Source organism: Phyllopteryx taeniolatus, chromosome 13, assembly GCF_024500385.1.
Source record: "Phyllopteryx taeniolatus isolate TA_2022b chromosome 13, UOR_Ptae_1.2, whole genome shotgun sequence".
NCBI classification, from domain to species: domain Eukaryota; kingdom Metazoa; phylum Chordata; class Actinopteri; order Syngnathiformes; family Syngnathidae; genus Phyllopteryx; species Phyllopteryx taeniolatus.
In genome coordinates, this window is record NC_084514.1 from 3668553 (window position 1) to 3683185 (window position 14633).

The 14633-nt window shown below is 39.8% G+C and overlaps 1 protein-coding gene across 3 annotated transcripts; it reads right to left on the minus strand.

The window, feature by feature from the left end:
- Nucleotides 1-126: 126 nt before the first annotated feature.
- Nucleotides 127-13397, minus strand: LOC133488161 (mis18-binding protein 1-like). Of its 3 annotated transcripts, none has more exons than XM_061795724.1 (16): nt 12612-13396; nt 11224-11355; nt 10838-11127; nt 10136-10209; nt 9857-9978; nt 9676-9766; nt 9043-9176; nt 8816-8964; nt 8252-8321; nt 6228-7029; nt 5468-5646; nt 4236-4363; nt 3356-3498; nt 2308-2395; nt 2171-2225; nt 127-528 (listed from the first exon to the last, which is right to left on the minus strand). In XM_061795724.1, the coding sequence occupies exons 1-16, from the start codon at nt 13303-13305 to the stop codon at nt 428-430; spliced, it is 3252 nt and encodes a 1083-aa protein (XP_061651708.1). In that variant the 5' UTR covers nt 13306-13396; the 3' UTR covers nt 127-427. The 3 variants fall into 3 exon arrangements, with proteins under 3 accessions (XP_061651708.1, XP_061651707.1, XP_061651709.1); XM_061795723.1 differs by having other exon boundaries at nt 9043-9179; nt 12612-13395; XM_061795725.1 differs by lacking the exon at nt 2171-2225 and having other exon boundaries at nt 9043-9179; nt 12612-13397.
- Nucleotides 13398-14633: the final 1236 nt, after the last annotated feature.

Below are 14633 nucleotides of genomic sequence, written 5' to 3' on the forward strand. Positions count from 1 at the left end.
TGGAATGACAGCAACGTGGTTGCAAATCAATCAAAAGTTCTTGCTCGAGTACATGATGTGTCAACTGCTATGCTAACTTGTCAAGAACAAACCGCTATAAGACAAAGTCACAAGTGACTCGAGGAGTTGGAACACAATCTTTATTTTTGCGAGTAAGAGAGCAACAAGTCCAACTCAAACATATTAAAATAGAAGCCAAAGATGTGTCTTTTGACACAAAACTGTCAAACTATCTACATGTGAACTCAGCCATCCATCCATTTTCTATCTCGCCTTTCCTCACTCACCAGCTAATTTGGGCGAGAGGCGGGGTGCACCCAGGACTGGTCGCCAGCCAATCGCAGGGCACATATAGGCAAGTATTCACACTCACATTAAAACATAATAAAAATTTAAAGTATTCAATTAACATAAGACGAAGAACTTGTCAGTCATTGTCAGAAAAGTAAAAATCCTCTTCTTCCCCACTGTCAGAAAACGAAGCAGCTTTCTCCGGAAACTTCTCCAAAACGTCAAAGGAATTGTTTCCTAAAGGACAAAAAAGGTGTTGAAGGTGTCTGATACTTTTCTTATTCTTTATGTCTGAAAGAAGCTATTGAAGCATTTTACGTGTACTAACTTCTGCATACAAAAGCTGTCTTTCAACAACATAATTAAAGCACCTTACAGTTGAGGAAAATTACACATTTTATACAAAATATACCAGATCAAAATTATACCTCATACCATTAAATAAATTGGTATAATGTTGTAAAGTAACATTTTCAAAATGTTAAAAGAAATTAAAAGAACAGTAATTTCACGTACAGCTTTATAAAAAAGTTTCAATTTGATCTTCCAGCCAAAAACAGAATACAGTGTTGTAAAAACATTGTAAAACACACAGACTCACACAGGTGCATTGAGATACGTATGACCCGACTTACATGTTTTTCCATATATACGAGCCGTCATTTGGACAAATTTTTGGTTTGACCTGCAAGCGCAAACTTGAGATACGAGCGCTGTATGATGGTAGTAAACTCAATTCAACTCACTTGACAATAAACATTAGTTTTTGCAAATATTTAACATTTCATCAAAAATGAGGCTTCAAGCAGTTTAATGCCACTCCCAGTTGGTTCAGTCAAAGTAAACTTAAAGCTAAGACAATTCGGTAAATGCGCAGCCTATTTCCGCATTTGGCAAAACAGGTCTTAGCACTTTCTCCCGGTTTGGGTGAATGGCGAAGTGAGCCATGACAAAGCAACCGTAGGAACTTAAAACCTCTATGTCTTTTTTAAACACAATGTCACCACAGAGCCACCAAATATGACAGTATTTGATGTTGAGGCTTCGTTCGTGTTTACATATATTATATTTGTATAAATAAATGATATACATCTATTTAAATTTTGCCCAAAGACTCCAGCTATAAAGAATTATTATTCTAAAAAAAAATGTTTGTGCAAGTTTGGCTTCAAACAATATGTCATCAACCCGTAGTCATGCTTGTTAGCATAGCGCACACAGGAAGGGAGCTATCCCGTTTTCCGGGTGTGGTCACGTGACGTTCCGCATATAGCGGATTACACACTGTGTATTTAAAGTAAGCACATACCTCAAAGTCTGCTAGCTTGATGTAAAGAAAAAACTAAAAATAAAAGAAAAACACCATTGACATGCTAACGTTAGCACCAACAGTCACAATTTTATAACCCTTTAAGCAACGGATATTTAAACACATGCAGATAAAATAACAATAATCACAAGGCATATATTCTTCAACCCCTTCAAAAAAACGAGTATTATAGCGACTTATTGAGTTAGTATTACAGCAGAAGAAGTCTATTCTCCTTTGTTTGTCCACATGACTATATTATACTGTACAGTACTACCTCCCGGTGACCAAGGTCAGCACACCAGAATATCTTATTAGTACGTCCAAACAGGTCTCTCTGCTGGTCACTTTACTTAGTTGATTCACTTGTATGTGCGCACGCGCGCGCACGCACGCACGCACACACACACACACACACACACACAAACACACACGCACGTACACACACAGTATTAAAGATTTTTTTTCATTTTGAAATATTTGTTTTCATTCTATTGTTTGCTTTGTTAATAAAGTTGAATTGGATTGGAAGCAATCCACCTCCATGGGAACCTTGTAAATGAAACCTACCTGGGATTTCAAATTTTCCCGTTGTTCGTTTGACTGCTGGTATGGGCGAGAAGCTCTGAGAGGGATATTTAAAAAAGTATTAATTAACCTGCTTCTTAAAATTGACTGACAAGGAATTACTCGGGTGTAAATAGTACCTTCGCTGGAACTTGTTTGCGGCCGTTGACCTGATTTCGTTTCTTCATTTTCTGGAGTTGAAAGACATACAGGTCCTCATTCTTTGAACTAGGGAAGAGGGAAAATCTAATTAGTCAACACTGTCAAAACAGACAAGGACATAAGGAGACCAATCTCGGATCCTAATACTCTGTTATCTCAAGAAATTGTAATATGATCAGATTGGCCAGGGATATGCTAAATAGAGGTTTCTGAAGATGCTAAGTAAATAGGGTGTTCTATGGAACATACATTTAGATTTCTGTTGCATTACAGCTTCTGATAGACACTTGATAAAAACAGTTTTAAGGTTTGATAAATTTTAGTAAAGCGGAAAAACTATGGAAAATTTACTTTTTATTATTTGGATACAAATAGTTGGGTCTCTGGGGTGCCTGCTCAGCCTTCAACTGAATTTATTGAAAAAATGTCGCTAGAGGTTGGAAAGCCAAAGTTGGCAACGCTGTTTACAATTTTCTTAGTTCCATGCACTAGCTCCGCCCAGTCATCATGGTAACAAATGCAGTACTCTGTATTTGCGTGATGATTTGGACCAGCTTGTGACAAGTGGATATTAAGTGCGCTGCAATTCTTCGTGTATTTTGACAGAAAAATTGTAAAAATGGTAAATGGGTTTTCACTTGTACTGTGAATCCCCATTTATTGCGGGAATACATTCCAGACCCACCTGCAATAGGTACAAATTTGCAAAAGACCACGTAATTAATGAAAAAAAAAAAGTATTAGCCCTCCTACATCATGTTTTAAACACAAACTTATTAAAAACACTTTTTAAACACACTGTAAACATATTCAAGTAAATTCAGAAATTTGCAAACAAAATGTGTAGAAAATATTGTACATATTGTAGTGACACTGTGTGACGTCGGTGACCTGGAGGGAGGTTGGCCAGTTGGCATAAACCCTTAAACTGTCCCCCTTAAAATCATCTATTAGTAGGTGGAAACATTTTATAGCTACACAACACTTTCTGAATTGCGTGGACAGAATTGAGGAAAAAGCAGGCACCTGTTTGGTGAATAAACCATTCCAGGAGTGGCAAGTAGACACCGAGGAGTCTTCACTCGAGGGAAATGTAGTGACTCAGGTGTCAGGGGCTCCAGGTTGTCCATTGTCAAGTCCTCTTCTCCATCCGACCAGATGGACGGCATCTACTCATCATCATTGGAACGAAGGTGGTAAAAGGAGTGTGGGGGGATAGGGGGTCAGTGTTAGCTCATCTCTAACTTTGATGGTGTTAAGGTCTTTTCGCACTGCACTTGCTCATATGGAAAGGAAGACAACGATGAGAGCAACGGGGATGCGGCCATCCAATATTTGGAAGTGGTGTCGCATCAGCCCAGAAGGAAGTCGTTAGGCTTTCCCGCTTGGCGTCACATCAAAACGCACTGACGCCCCCTCACCACACATACAATGAATGGGAAAGTCGAGGGCGTCAGACGCCTTGCCAAGAGCCTTTAGTGCAGTGAGTCCCAACCACTGTTCCATTATACACAGATCATCAGGCGTTTATAAAAAAAATAAATAAAAAAATAAATAAAACCAAAAAAAAACTAATTTACTTCAAATAATGCATCTTTGTTCTTCTAGCTATGCCGGTGAGGTATAGTGTAAGGAAGAACAATTAAATGCTCTTTCAGTAGATGGCAGAAGGTACAATTCACCTGTTTATCCAGGGTTTCCCTTCATACAACAGAATTGTCATCATCATTATTTCAGTATAAAGTAGTATATATTTTGTGAATTTTTTGGGGGGGTGGTCTACTGTGAGATTTTTCTAATCTAAAATAAATATATATCATAAAATATATGTGCCTTGGCTCAATTGCAGTTGGGAAACACTGTTAGAGAACAGACTTGTTGCAAAAACAGAAGAAGCGATGCCAACCTCAAAGCGATTATTGTGTGCCACACTGAAGGCATCGTTGACGTTCTCTTTGGGCATTGCCTCCAGGAACTGACGCACCTGCTGTTTTCTCTTGAAGGTTCCAATGCCTGCAGATATGAGTGGTTGGTCTGGAATAGAAATTGTCAATAAAAAGCAGAGCATTAGGAAAGTCTTGCACAGTGAACCCTTGTTTATTGCGGAGGATACGTTTCTGTGAGAGTGTCTGGCCGTGAGCTATGGCTGACAGCAGCTCCTGTGTGAGTGTGCTCATTGTGTTTATAGGTTGTTCAGTTACGTTCCGGGGCTGCTATGTTGAATCAGGTACAAGGCGGTTAGAACCTGTGCTGGGTGCAAAGTAGGGGTTGAACCGATTAGCTGACTAGTCGATGCGTCAAATTTGCCACTCCGCAATGACAGTTATCGTTGGAGGTTGACTATTGGCCACTATCGTGTTTCATGACTTGGATGCCTCGATGAAATCAACAGGTGGTAGATTTGCATAGCAAACTAGCAGCAGGGCGTCAAACGTGTGTAAATATTTTATTAAAAATGAGAGCAGTAGCACGGTCACTTGAAAAATGCGCAAGTCTATCCTGAAATATGAAACATGCCTTACATGCGCATCTGAAAAAAGGTTAATGCTAACGCAACATGTGACAAGCAGCCTTAAATCCTCACATCAGGTCTTTTTTCTTTTCTCACATTGGCGCGCACAGCGAGGTGAGATTAAAAAAAAAAATCAATTACACCATTGATTAGTCGGCAACTTCTCAACTATCATCATCTTAGCGTCCACATGTATATGAACAATGTAGAGCCTTCAATCAAGCTAATGTGCAAACTTTTGGAATGTGGGAGGAAGCTGAAGTACCCAGGGAAAACCCACGAAAGCACATTGAGGACAAGCAAACTCCACACAGCAAGCCCGGAGGTGGGATTTAAACCCCAAACCTCAGACCTGTGAGGCAGACATGCGAACCACTAAACTGGCTGTCTTTCTAACTTTATTCTCATAATTCCTTATGGAGATTTTTTTATGATGAATTACAACTTCACAAGGTCTTCAACGAAGGTGTAAGTTTATGTTGAGAATATTATGACTTTATTCTAGTAAAATTGCTCCCCCTCCCCCCAATATGGCTCTAACACTGCTTTGTACACTGTGTGATATCCCCCAAGCAGAATGAAAAGCAAGCTTTTTCTACATCCCATCCATGGTGCCTTTTCATTACTTGTGGCTTTTGGTGCATCCTCCTTTTTCTTTTCTTTTCCCCGGGCGCTCTTCACAGGAGTCTGGATGTCCTGCAAGGCCAAATCCTTGTTGTGGCACTCCTCTGCAGAGCGCGTGCCAACCATTATTGCCACCTTTGTCCAGTAGGATGGCACGTGCAAAGGATAACTGGACACAGCCCTGCCAAAGTGGAGTACATGGGCACAGACATGAGTTGCTGCTGAAGAGAACATTTCTTACGTAGGGCTGTGATTGTGCTGGGACACATTAGTGTGCCATGAGAAATCATCAGGTGTGCTGCGGGACATTATCCAATTTCACTTAATTGGGCCGAAAATAGTTTGCGAAGAACAAATAATCCATCTTTGTTCAATCATCTTGCTATGCCAACAACATGCACTACTCACACACAAAAAAAAAGAAATTCGGCATATTCAGCGTTTGAATAAATGAAAGGATGAAACGTAAAATCACTATAACGAGAGCTGAACATTTTCAGTGTTTCTGTAAAGCTTTTGGCAAATTTCCATGGGAATTTAAGATGGGGAATTTTGAATGTATTCCCAATTGGGGACATTCCATGGGAATTAACTGCGAATTAAGGATAATTTAATGTAAAGGTGTCATATTCAAGGATAACTATAAACATTTTATTTTGTCATAAGGACATGCATGCAAAATAGATTACATTTATACCGTAATTGCTCAATTTTTCCACTTCCCTCAATAAAGGTTGGTATGCGGGTGACTGTAAGACTTACTTCTGTAGTTTTGCCAGCTCATCCTTCGTCCACTCGCCTTCATCTTTGCCTTGGGGAGACACGGTGTGTCCTCTACTAGATTTCTTTTTAGATTGCTTCAACTTTGTCAAAGCCTTTACGGGCGACAATGGTTTGAGGCTCTTGGTTTGGGGCTTCCTGCGTTGCTGCGTGGGCCTTTTTTTGCCCCGTTTCCCTTTGCTCTTTGTAGAAAGCACCTCCTTCTTCTCCTCCGTCTCTTTACGTAAGTTAGACTCTGATAAATTGTCATCAACTGCAGAAATCTGAGGATAAGTGCGTTTTCTCCCTAAGTTCTTTAATGGAGGAGCGTTGAGCACCTTCTTTTTGGACTCCCGTACAGGGAGCTTTTTGGGATTACTTTGAGATGGCATCTTGTTCTCATTGGACACCTGCTCATCAGAGTTCGTAATGTGATTGATTTGCCTGTCCTCCTCCTGCTGCTGCTCCTCTTCCTCCCGCTCCTTTTCAGACTCTGATAATTTTTCATTAACAGCGGGAAACTGAGGCGGAGTGCGTTTTCTTCCTAACCTCTTCAATGGAGAAGAGTTGCCCATCTTTGCTTTGGACCCATGTGGGGTCAGCTTTTTGGCTTTACTTGACGGCAGCGCCTTTTCATTGCTTGACTTTTCATCAGAGCTGGTGATGTGATGGCTTTGCCTCCTCACTGCTGCTCTGGTTGAAAGAGAGGGATTATCCTCAGGTTTAACTTCAACTTGATTATGTTTGCAGTGTGGCGTCTTGACTTCTGTCAGTGGATCTCTTGTGGACTCATGCCGTTTATGACCTGGAACCATATAAGAGTTGGTTGGCGATAAATACAGAATATTCATTTCTAGTTTTTGTATTATTTTTAAAGGGGCTGGACAATCCTTCTCTGTATGATTTCAACACCTATTTCCATGTCAGACGGGTGCCATAGTAAAGGTCAATGTGGCTATACGTGATAACCCTGGGATATCACTGCAGGATACATTCCAGACCAGGGCTGCACAATTAATCGAATTTTAATGGCGATCACAATTTTTGCAGGCATGAATAAATCAACCCTATCATAGGCTACATTTACATTTATAAATGCGGGCTCTGCCGTATATTAATCAAGGACTTTCTCAACCAGTAGTAAGCCAACCACCAGGAGGCAAACGCATGGTTAAGGGTTCTTCAAGCTGCCTAAAATATCTGGCACTGGTGAAGACAAACTCCATGTCTTCCAGATCCAACCCACCACATAATTTTATGTGGCCCACGGAAGCAAATCATGTACATTGACTTCATATTTCTTGCTAAAACACCAAAATTGCAAATTGTCTTCTCTTCTAATAACGATGAGATATTTCAAGCATTTTTGTTACTAATTCCCCTTTTAAAATAAACTGAATAATAGTTGAATTTTTTTTTTTATTGGCTTCTGAATTCAAAACTAGTTACCCATCAAGTTGTTGTGTATATGTAAAAATATGAGGCAATCATACATTTAATCTTTATGGGTTCATAGTCATAACGGTCCTCTGAGGTAAACCACAACTACGATGTGGCCCGCGACAAAAATGAGTTTGACACCCGTGATGTAAGGTATGTTTTTCAGTGCATTTAGCGGACATGCCCACAACATTTGACAGTTGAAAGAACATCTCGATTTTCAAGCTGGATTTTGGCATGCTTGTTAACAACACTTTTCTCTGCGGTGTATCAAATTTATGAGAGCTTTTTTATTTTCAGTGGACAAGGACAATTGCCAGCTTACTGCAACAGAAAAACAGTGACCCGCGATGTTCTTAACAGGTATCAGTTTTGAGTCGTCACATACTGTATGCTTACTGTATTATTATTTTTTTCACCCACAAACCACATGGCACAACTGTCAAGGAAGAAGCGGATTGCCCTGGCCACTAAAGCTATATTATAATAATTCAAATAAAGGTATTTCATAACAAGGAATAGAAGGAGAAAGTGTGGATGGCCCAATTCACTGACTGTACTTGTGCATTTCCACGACTAGTATTTACCTTTGTCGTTGAGCAGAAAAGCCTGGGCAGTTTCCCGAAACCTCTTCATAGACACTACTGGAGCAACATCCTAAAGAAAGTAACACAAATATAATTAGAATAATATATTATAAAACGTGCTAACATAAATTGTATATTGAATCCCACTTCCCAGGATTCTGGTAGAATGCAAGGGACCTCTGCCTGCTACTCCAGGGTAATGTGCCCTCGATCTCTCTCTCCCTCACCCCGCAAAAGGGAAAGGGACACACACACACACACACACAGACACACAATAACTGAATTTTATGTTTTTTTATTTATTGTGTGTGTGTGTCCTTTTTTTTTTTTTTTTTTACCATTTTAAGACTACATACTAAATCAAATAAATTGTCGGTTTGTTAGCGAGATGGTTACCACAGCTACATAACAGTAAGAAGGTCGTCGGTTTTGACGGTTGTTACCCAGGGATGGGTTAAGTGCAGAAAAAAAAAAGTGCTTCACATTCTAGTTTAAAACATATATCCTTGGTTCAATCAAGGTTAGGCAACACTGTTCTGGTAAAATAAGTAGTTAGACACTTACTGGGTAGGGAGCAGAGGTTTTGTAACATTCAAAGATAGTAACATTCAGGTCTGCATCCACAAAGACCCTGCCTCCTCTCCAGTAATCCAGGGGTGGCTTGACCAGCCGACCACTCCGAGTCACTTTTGTGGAGTAAGTACTATCGCCCGCTGCAGAAAAAGAGCAAATGTATGAATGAAGAAAATAAAGAGTCTTGAATGTTGCCGAGCGATCAAATTATAATTTACCTTTGGGATTTCTTGTCTTGTATTGACTGGTCCTGACAGCATTTTGCTGATGTCTTTTCTTTCTAGCTTGGAGAGCAGACGTCTCTGTTGGCCTGGTAATTTTGCTTCTCTTTTCAGTGTTCACTTTTCCCCTCCTGCTAAAAGGAATAAATCCAGCGTTTGATTAAAAATGATATTCTTCATACAGGGGGCCATCTGTTTATGACGGTCCTGGCGCCATACAAAATCATTGAATATGTTTTTCAAGCATCATTGGAACATTTTGAAAACGTTTCCGAAATTTGAAATATGACGGCTTAAAATGGCTTGAAAGATGACGAACTTTTTGTTGAACGCCTACTTTGACTTGAATTTGACCTGTTTTTTTCCCTTATGGAAAATGTGGAATTTCGAGACAGATTGGAATTTTTGGAATGTGGAATGCTCTTCAGCATTACCGCAATTATGACTTTGCTACTGCATTAGTGTAGTTTAGTGATCGAATACAGCATGTTGGGATTTTCTTACAAATTTGAGTTATATCGCCACCCTAGGAAGGGAACGCCGTCGTAAATCAAGGACCCCCTGTACCGGTTTTCAATAAAACATCATCAGAAGAATGTGTACGTGTTAAATATTGAAGAAAATTCTTACTCTTTTAATTCTGACAAACATTTCTCAAAAAGTTCTTTCCAATTTGCTGGGAATCCATTTGCAAATATCCTCAAAAGCCAGCGGGGCAAGTCTAATACAGAAAAATGCGATATGCGAGTCAGTGAAAAGGTCATTTACACAAACACATCACAACAATACATCTGGTACATCTACAATTTACCGGAATCTGCATCCAGCATCATCTTGCCCACCAAGATGTAAACATTGCCAGATATCGTCTTCAGCACAGTGCTGGAAACTCTCTCTGCAATAATGTTACTGTTCCACGGTGTCCCGTCTTCCCTGTGCCAGATGAAACACAGCAACAAAGAATGAATCACATCCTACATACGTGGAATCTGTCAGACGAAACAATACTTTTACACACTGTCAGTGTTAAGAACAAGTATTGACAGAATATTTCAATCTTGGCTAAAAAACAAAACAAAAAACGACTTACATGTGGATTCCTTGTACAAACAGGCCGTTACGATTCTTCCTCAGGAACCACTTTTTAAGATGAATAGTACTCTCCTGCCAAGGGAAAAACACAGCAAATGACTAAAACTGTCATGTGCCTGTCAATTGATTTAAAACACAATAAGTTTGTTCTTAATAATATAAGATTTAAGATTTTTAGTGGAATAAAGTGGACATACAAGAAAAAAGTTGTAATGGAGGGTGTGGGGTGGGGGGAATAAAGGGTTAGGTTTAGGTACAAGAAAAAGTCACTATAATGAAAAAAAAGTCAAACTCTGACAAGAATGAAGTCAGGTTTTTGCACACACAGTGTAGTATATGAACTGCCTCCATGAGTAAATATGCTTTTATTTTCTTAATGGGCACTTGCTTTTCCCCCCCCCACAAACGCTGGGCTCTGCTCGCTGGTCACCATGGTAACAAAAGTCAAACTTGCCATAGGCACAGCAGTAAATGAAGCAGATTCGACAGCCGCTTGCTTGCATGAGGCAGGGCATATTTCAAATTTCAGCGAGACAGGAAACATGATGTGTAAAGTGTTCTATAATTCTTTATCCTTATGTAATTTCACACAGATAGTCACTAGACTACATCTAGCTATAGGAAGTGTATTAGAAGTTGGGGGAAGAAATTATGTAATAATGTTTACTTTAAGGGAAATCAGTTGTTATTCACTACTCACAGAGGCTGCTGCTGCAAAGTTTGGCCATTGCTTGTTCTTGAACATGAAGTTGTGTTTCTTGGGAATGGAGATGGAGGGCGGGTTGAGGAAGATGGAATCTTCAAGCAAATTATGTCCTGACAGTACAGCAGAGGAAGAGGCCTCCTCGGGATGACGTGTGTCTGACTGGCCGGCGGCAGACTCCAGTCCGGCTTGGGTGACTGTACTCTCAATATCAGACTCCCTTCTTAAAACATTGTCTTTGTCCATCTTGTCCACATTGGAATGGCATTCATAGCCAGTGTGGACCACTAAAATACAGCAACAAAAAAAAAATGTTTTTTTCTAAACACAGCTTTGGTACATTTTGTTTATGAGCAGTCCTAAACTTTTGCGCTTATGCTTACCTCCATCCGGGGGTTCACTTGGTTTCTGGCAGTCGTCATCGTCTTGCTCCTGCTCTCTCCTGCTGACCCTCTCTTTCATGTAAACAAACATCTTAGCAGGAGACAGGAGTTTTTCCAAAGAGACAGTGGACCCTGTTCGAAGCAATACAAACATTAAAAATCGCTTGCTAAAAACAAATAGTGTATAAATGGCTGAAATCGAGTCATCAGGGCCTTAAAATGTGATTTCAATCGATTTTCTTTCCCTTCGCTTATAGAAAAAGCAAATGACAATGACAATGACATTAATGAAAAAAGTTTTTTTTTTTGTTCTGTCCCCCCCTCCTTCTCTGATTTGTTTTACTCTCCTGATTCCAAACAAGCTTTGAAATATTCATGTTGTGCAATAGTTTTTTTCTGCTAGCATTTACTGGAATCAACTTACACAGAAAAACTGTTTTTCTATTCTATTTCTTCACGATAACACAGTCATAAAGACACAAATGAAAAAGAGGTAAGATGCAGTAACATTAGTCCTTTTTTCCATTCGAGTGAGTACAGTATTGTTATATTGTTTGTCGACATTTGTGTTTAAATATGTCGTTTAAAGCGTTAACACCACAACATAGATGCTATTCGTTAGCCCAGCTATGGCATTTTGCATTGTGTGTTGGTGTTAAGCCAGCTGACTTTTCTAAGGCAAAGTAATTTGTAATACTCTTGATTTTATGTTTAGTTTGATGGTAAACTTCACCTTGGAGTGGCAATAAAGAGTTTGAAGCCCATCTGCCAAACTGCTGCTTGCTGTGAAGTGAGTGGAGTTTAGGGCTGCAACCAACAATTATTTTAATCATCAATTAATTGTTTTCAATTAATAGATCAACCAGATTTAAAAAAAACAAAAACATTTATATCCCTTTATTCAAAAACAGGACATTATTTCAAATTGACTGTGCTGAAACTCCACAAAAATAATTGATTATGAATCAGTTACGGGTTTGGTCTGTAAAATCTCAGATAAAAGGTAAAAATGTCGATCATCATTTTCCAAAGTAAAAACAGATGTTTGCAAATGTCTTATTTTTATGAAACACAAAGATAATCAGTCTGTTTTATTTTTACAATAAATACAATTATCAATAGTTTCTGTTGAGAGGCTGAAATTTGAATTGATTAGGACAATTTTAACTTAAACGAGGCCTCGAAACAATTAATTGTCAATTAATCTTTGCAGCTCTAGTTGAGTTTGCTACCACCATAAGCACTTGTATCTAAATTTTTCTCTCCCAAGTCAAGGCAAAAAAAAACAAAAAAAAAAACAGTCGAGTGACTGTTTGCATCTAAGAAACCCTCGTAAATCGGGTCACTCGTAAGTCAAGGTACGACCGTATTCAATAAATTTGCCTTACTTTTCATTGTTGCCAATTCGCGGTGGACATGCACCGGTCTGCATGCGTTTTTCTTTGGACTGAAGGGATACCCTCCTGCAGTGTCCGTGTTGTCATCCTGGCTTTGTGATGTGACATTTGCACTGTTGCAAACTTTGTTCATTTCCAGCTCCTCCACTTTTCTTTTCCTCATCTTCTTCTTCACGGGGGAACAATGGGACGGTGGAGACGCGGAGGCGTCAAAGGCAGCGAAATCTTCATCGAACGCGAAGCTTTTGTCAGCAATCTGTTTCTTTCTGGGCCCACCGGAGTCTCTGGTCGAACGCGGGTCTGTGCGGATGCGAGGTGGAAACACCGCCGTGGACTCCATGAGAGGTCTCCTCGGTGATGTGAATCCATGTCTGGTGTTGGTTGCATGTGGCACTTCCACAGACTGTCTACTATAATCCCAGTATGAATAGCCAAGGCTTTGCTTGGGGCTCTTTATGGGCGAAATAGTCGACGCTTCCACCTCACCAAACCTGGGATAAGATTCATTAGATTCCCACACGTTCGCTGGTCTTCTCGACGCTGGTTTAATTTGCGTTGCGTGTTCTTCTCGAGCTCGAGTCGTTCGTTCTCCTCTCTGTACTTTCGATTTAAGCATGGCAAACACCTTAGCAGGAGATTGGAACCGAGTGTCTGCATATTTTAAGACATGTTGATACGACGCCATTTTTTAAAAGGTGTGTGTGCTAGGCTAGCTAGCCCTCACTTGCTCACAACTACATTTCTGTTAAAAAAAAAAAAAATCGAAACAGCCGCGTTAGGGCGGAGTTGTTTGACGCAGTTTGAAAATAAAAACGTCACGTCCGTTCGAGTTGTTTTTTTTTCTTTTCTTTATTGAAAAAAGTGTACAGGAAGAATGTAGAAGAAATACAAACTTTTGTACCACAGCGAAAAATCTTCAAGTACCACTATGACCAACGTTAGAATGCTACTCTATTCTAATATTGGGCCCGAGGATTTATTCCTAAAAAGTTACATTTATTATTAACCCACTGTAACATTATGCACAGTTTGAATCCCCTTAAATATAGGGAAATCAAAAACGATGTAAATATTGATTCAATTAAAATGTATTGGTCTGAAAGATTAGATAGAAATGTACTCTAAAGTTTAATACAATACAACTGAACCACACTAAATGTACTGTACTTTATTTTTTATTTTTTAATAATTAGGCCACTGTAAAATTATGCACCGTTTGAACATTTAATTCAGTGATTCTTTCGCGTATGACTAAAGGGAGCCTGTGTACTAGTGGTACGCATACCCATAGAGATATAAACGTGTACCACACTGAGAATCACTGAACTATCTGATAGAGCACTTCATTCATTCATTCATTCATGGCACTGTGTGGACGTTGCATGTTCTCCCCGTGCTTGCGTAGGTTTTCTCCCACATTCCAAAAACATGCACGTTGGTTAATTGAAAACTCTAAATTGTCGTTAGATGTGAATGTATGAATACTGGTTTTTCTGTTTGTTTATACTGTTTGCGCCCTGCGATTGCCTGGCATTCAGTCCAGGATGTACCCCATCTCTTGCCCGAAGTCCGCTGGGATAGGCTGAGGCTCCAGCACACCCACGACCCTAATGAGGATAAGCGGTATAGAAAATGGATTGATAGATAAGTTATTTTCTACTTACACATATTTTATATTATTATTTGGTAGGCTGTGTGTGGTTACCAAGTCTGCCTCACAGTCCAGAGGTCACGGCTTTGAATCTTGGTTCAGGTCTTCCTGCTCGGATGAGAGGCGAAACGTCTTCTAAGACAAACAGAACAGTCCAGTTGTGATCGATTCAATGCCCTGAGAATGAAATTCCCTGGATGAATGACAATATTCACAGGCATGTTCCTATATGGAGTTTGCATGTTCTCCTCCATCTTGTGTGAGGTTTCTCCAGGTGCTCCAGCTATTTCCCACCTCACAAAAATTCAGGGGTGTGCATTGTATAGCTTGTGGGCCACACATGACCCAGGCTTTAATCCGGA

What these genes read in the sequence shown, in the direction of transcription:
- LOC133488161 (XM_061795723.1), bottom strand. Translation starts at nt 13,305, where the DNA reads ATGGCGTCGTATCAACATGTCTTAAAATATGCAGACACTCGGTTCCAA. An exon ending in CGAATTGGCAACAATGAAAA is followed by an intron (nt 11,356 to 12,611) that starts GTAAGGCAAATT and finishes TGCTTCGAACAG; the next exon opens with GGTCCACTGTCTCTTTGGAA. An exon ending in AAGTGAACCCCCGGATGGAG is followed by an intron (nt 11,128 to 11,223) that starts GTAAGCATAAGC and finishes GCTGTATTTTAG; the next exon opens with TGGTCCACACTGGCTATGAA.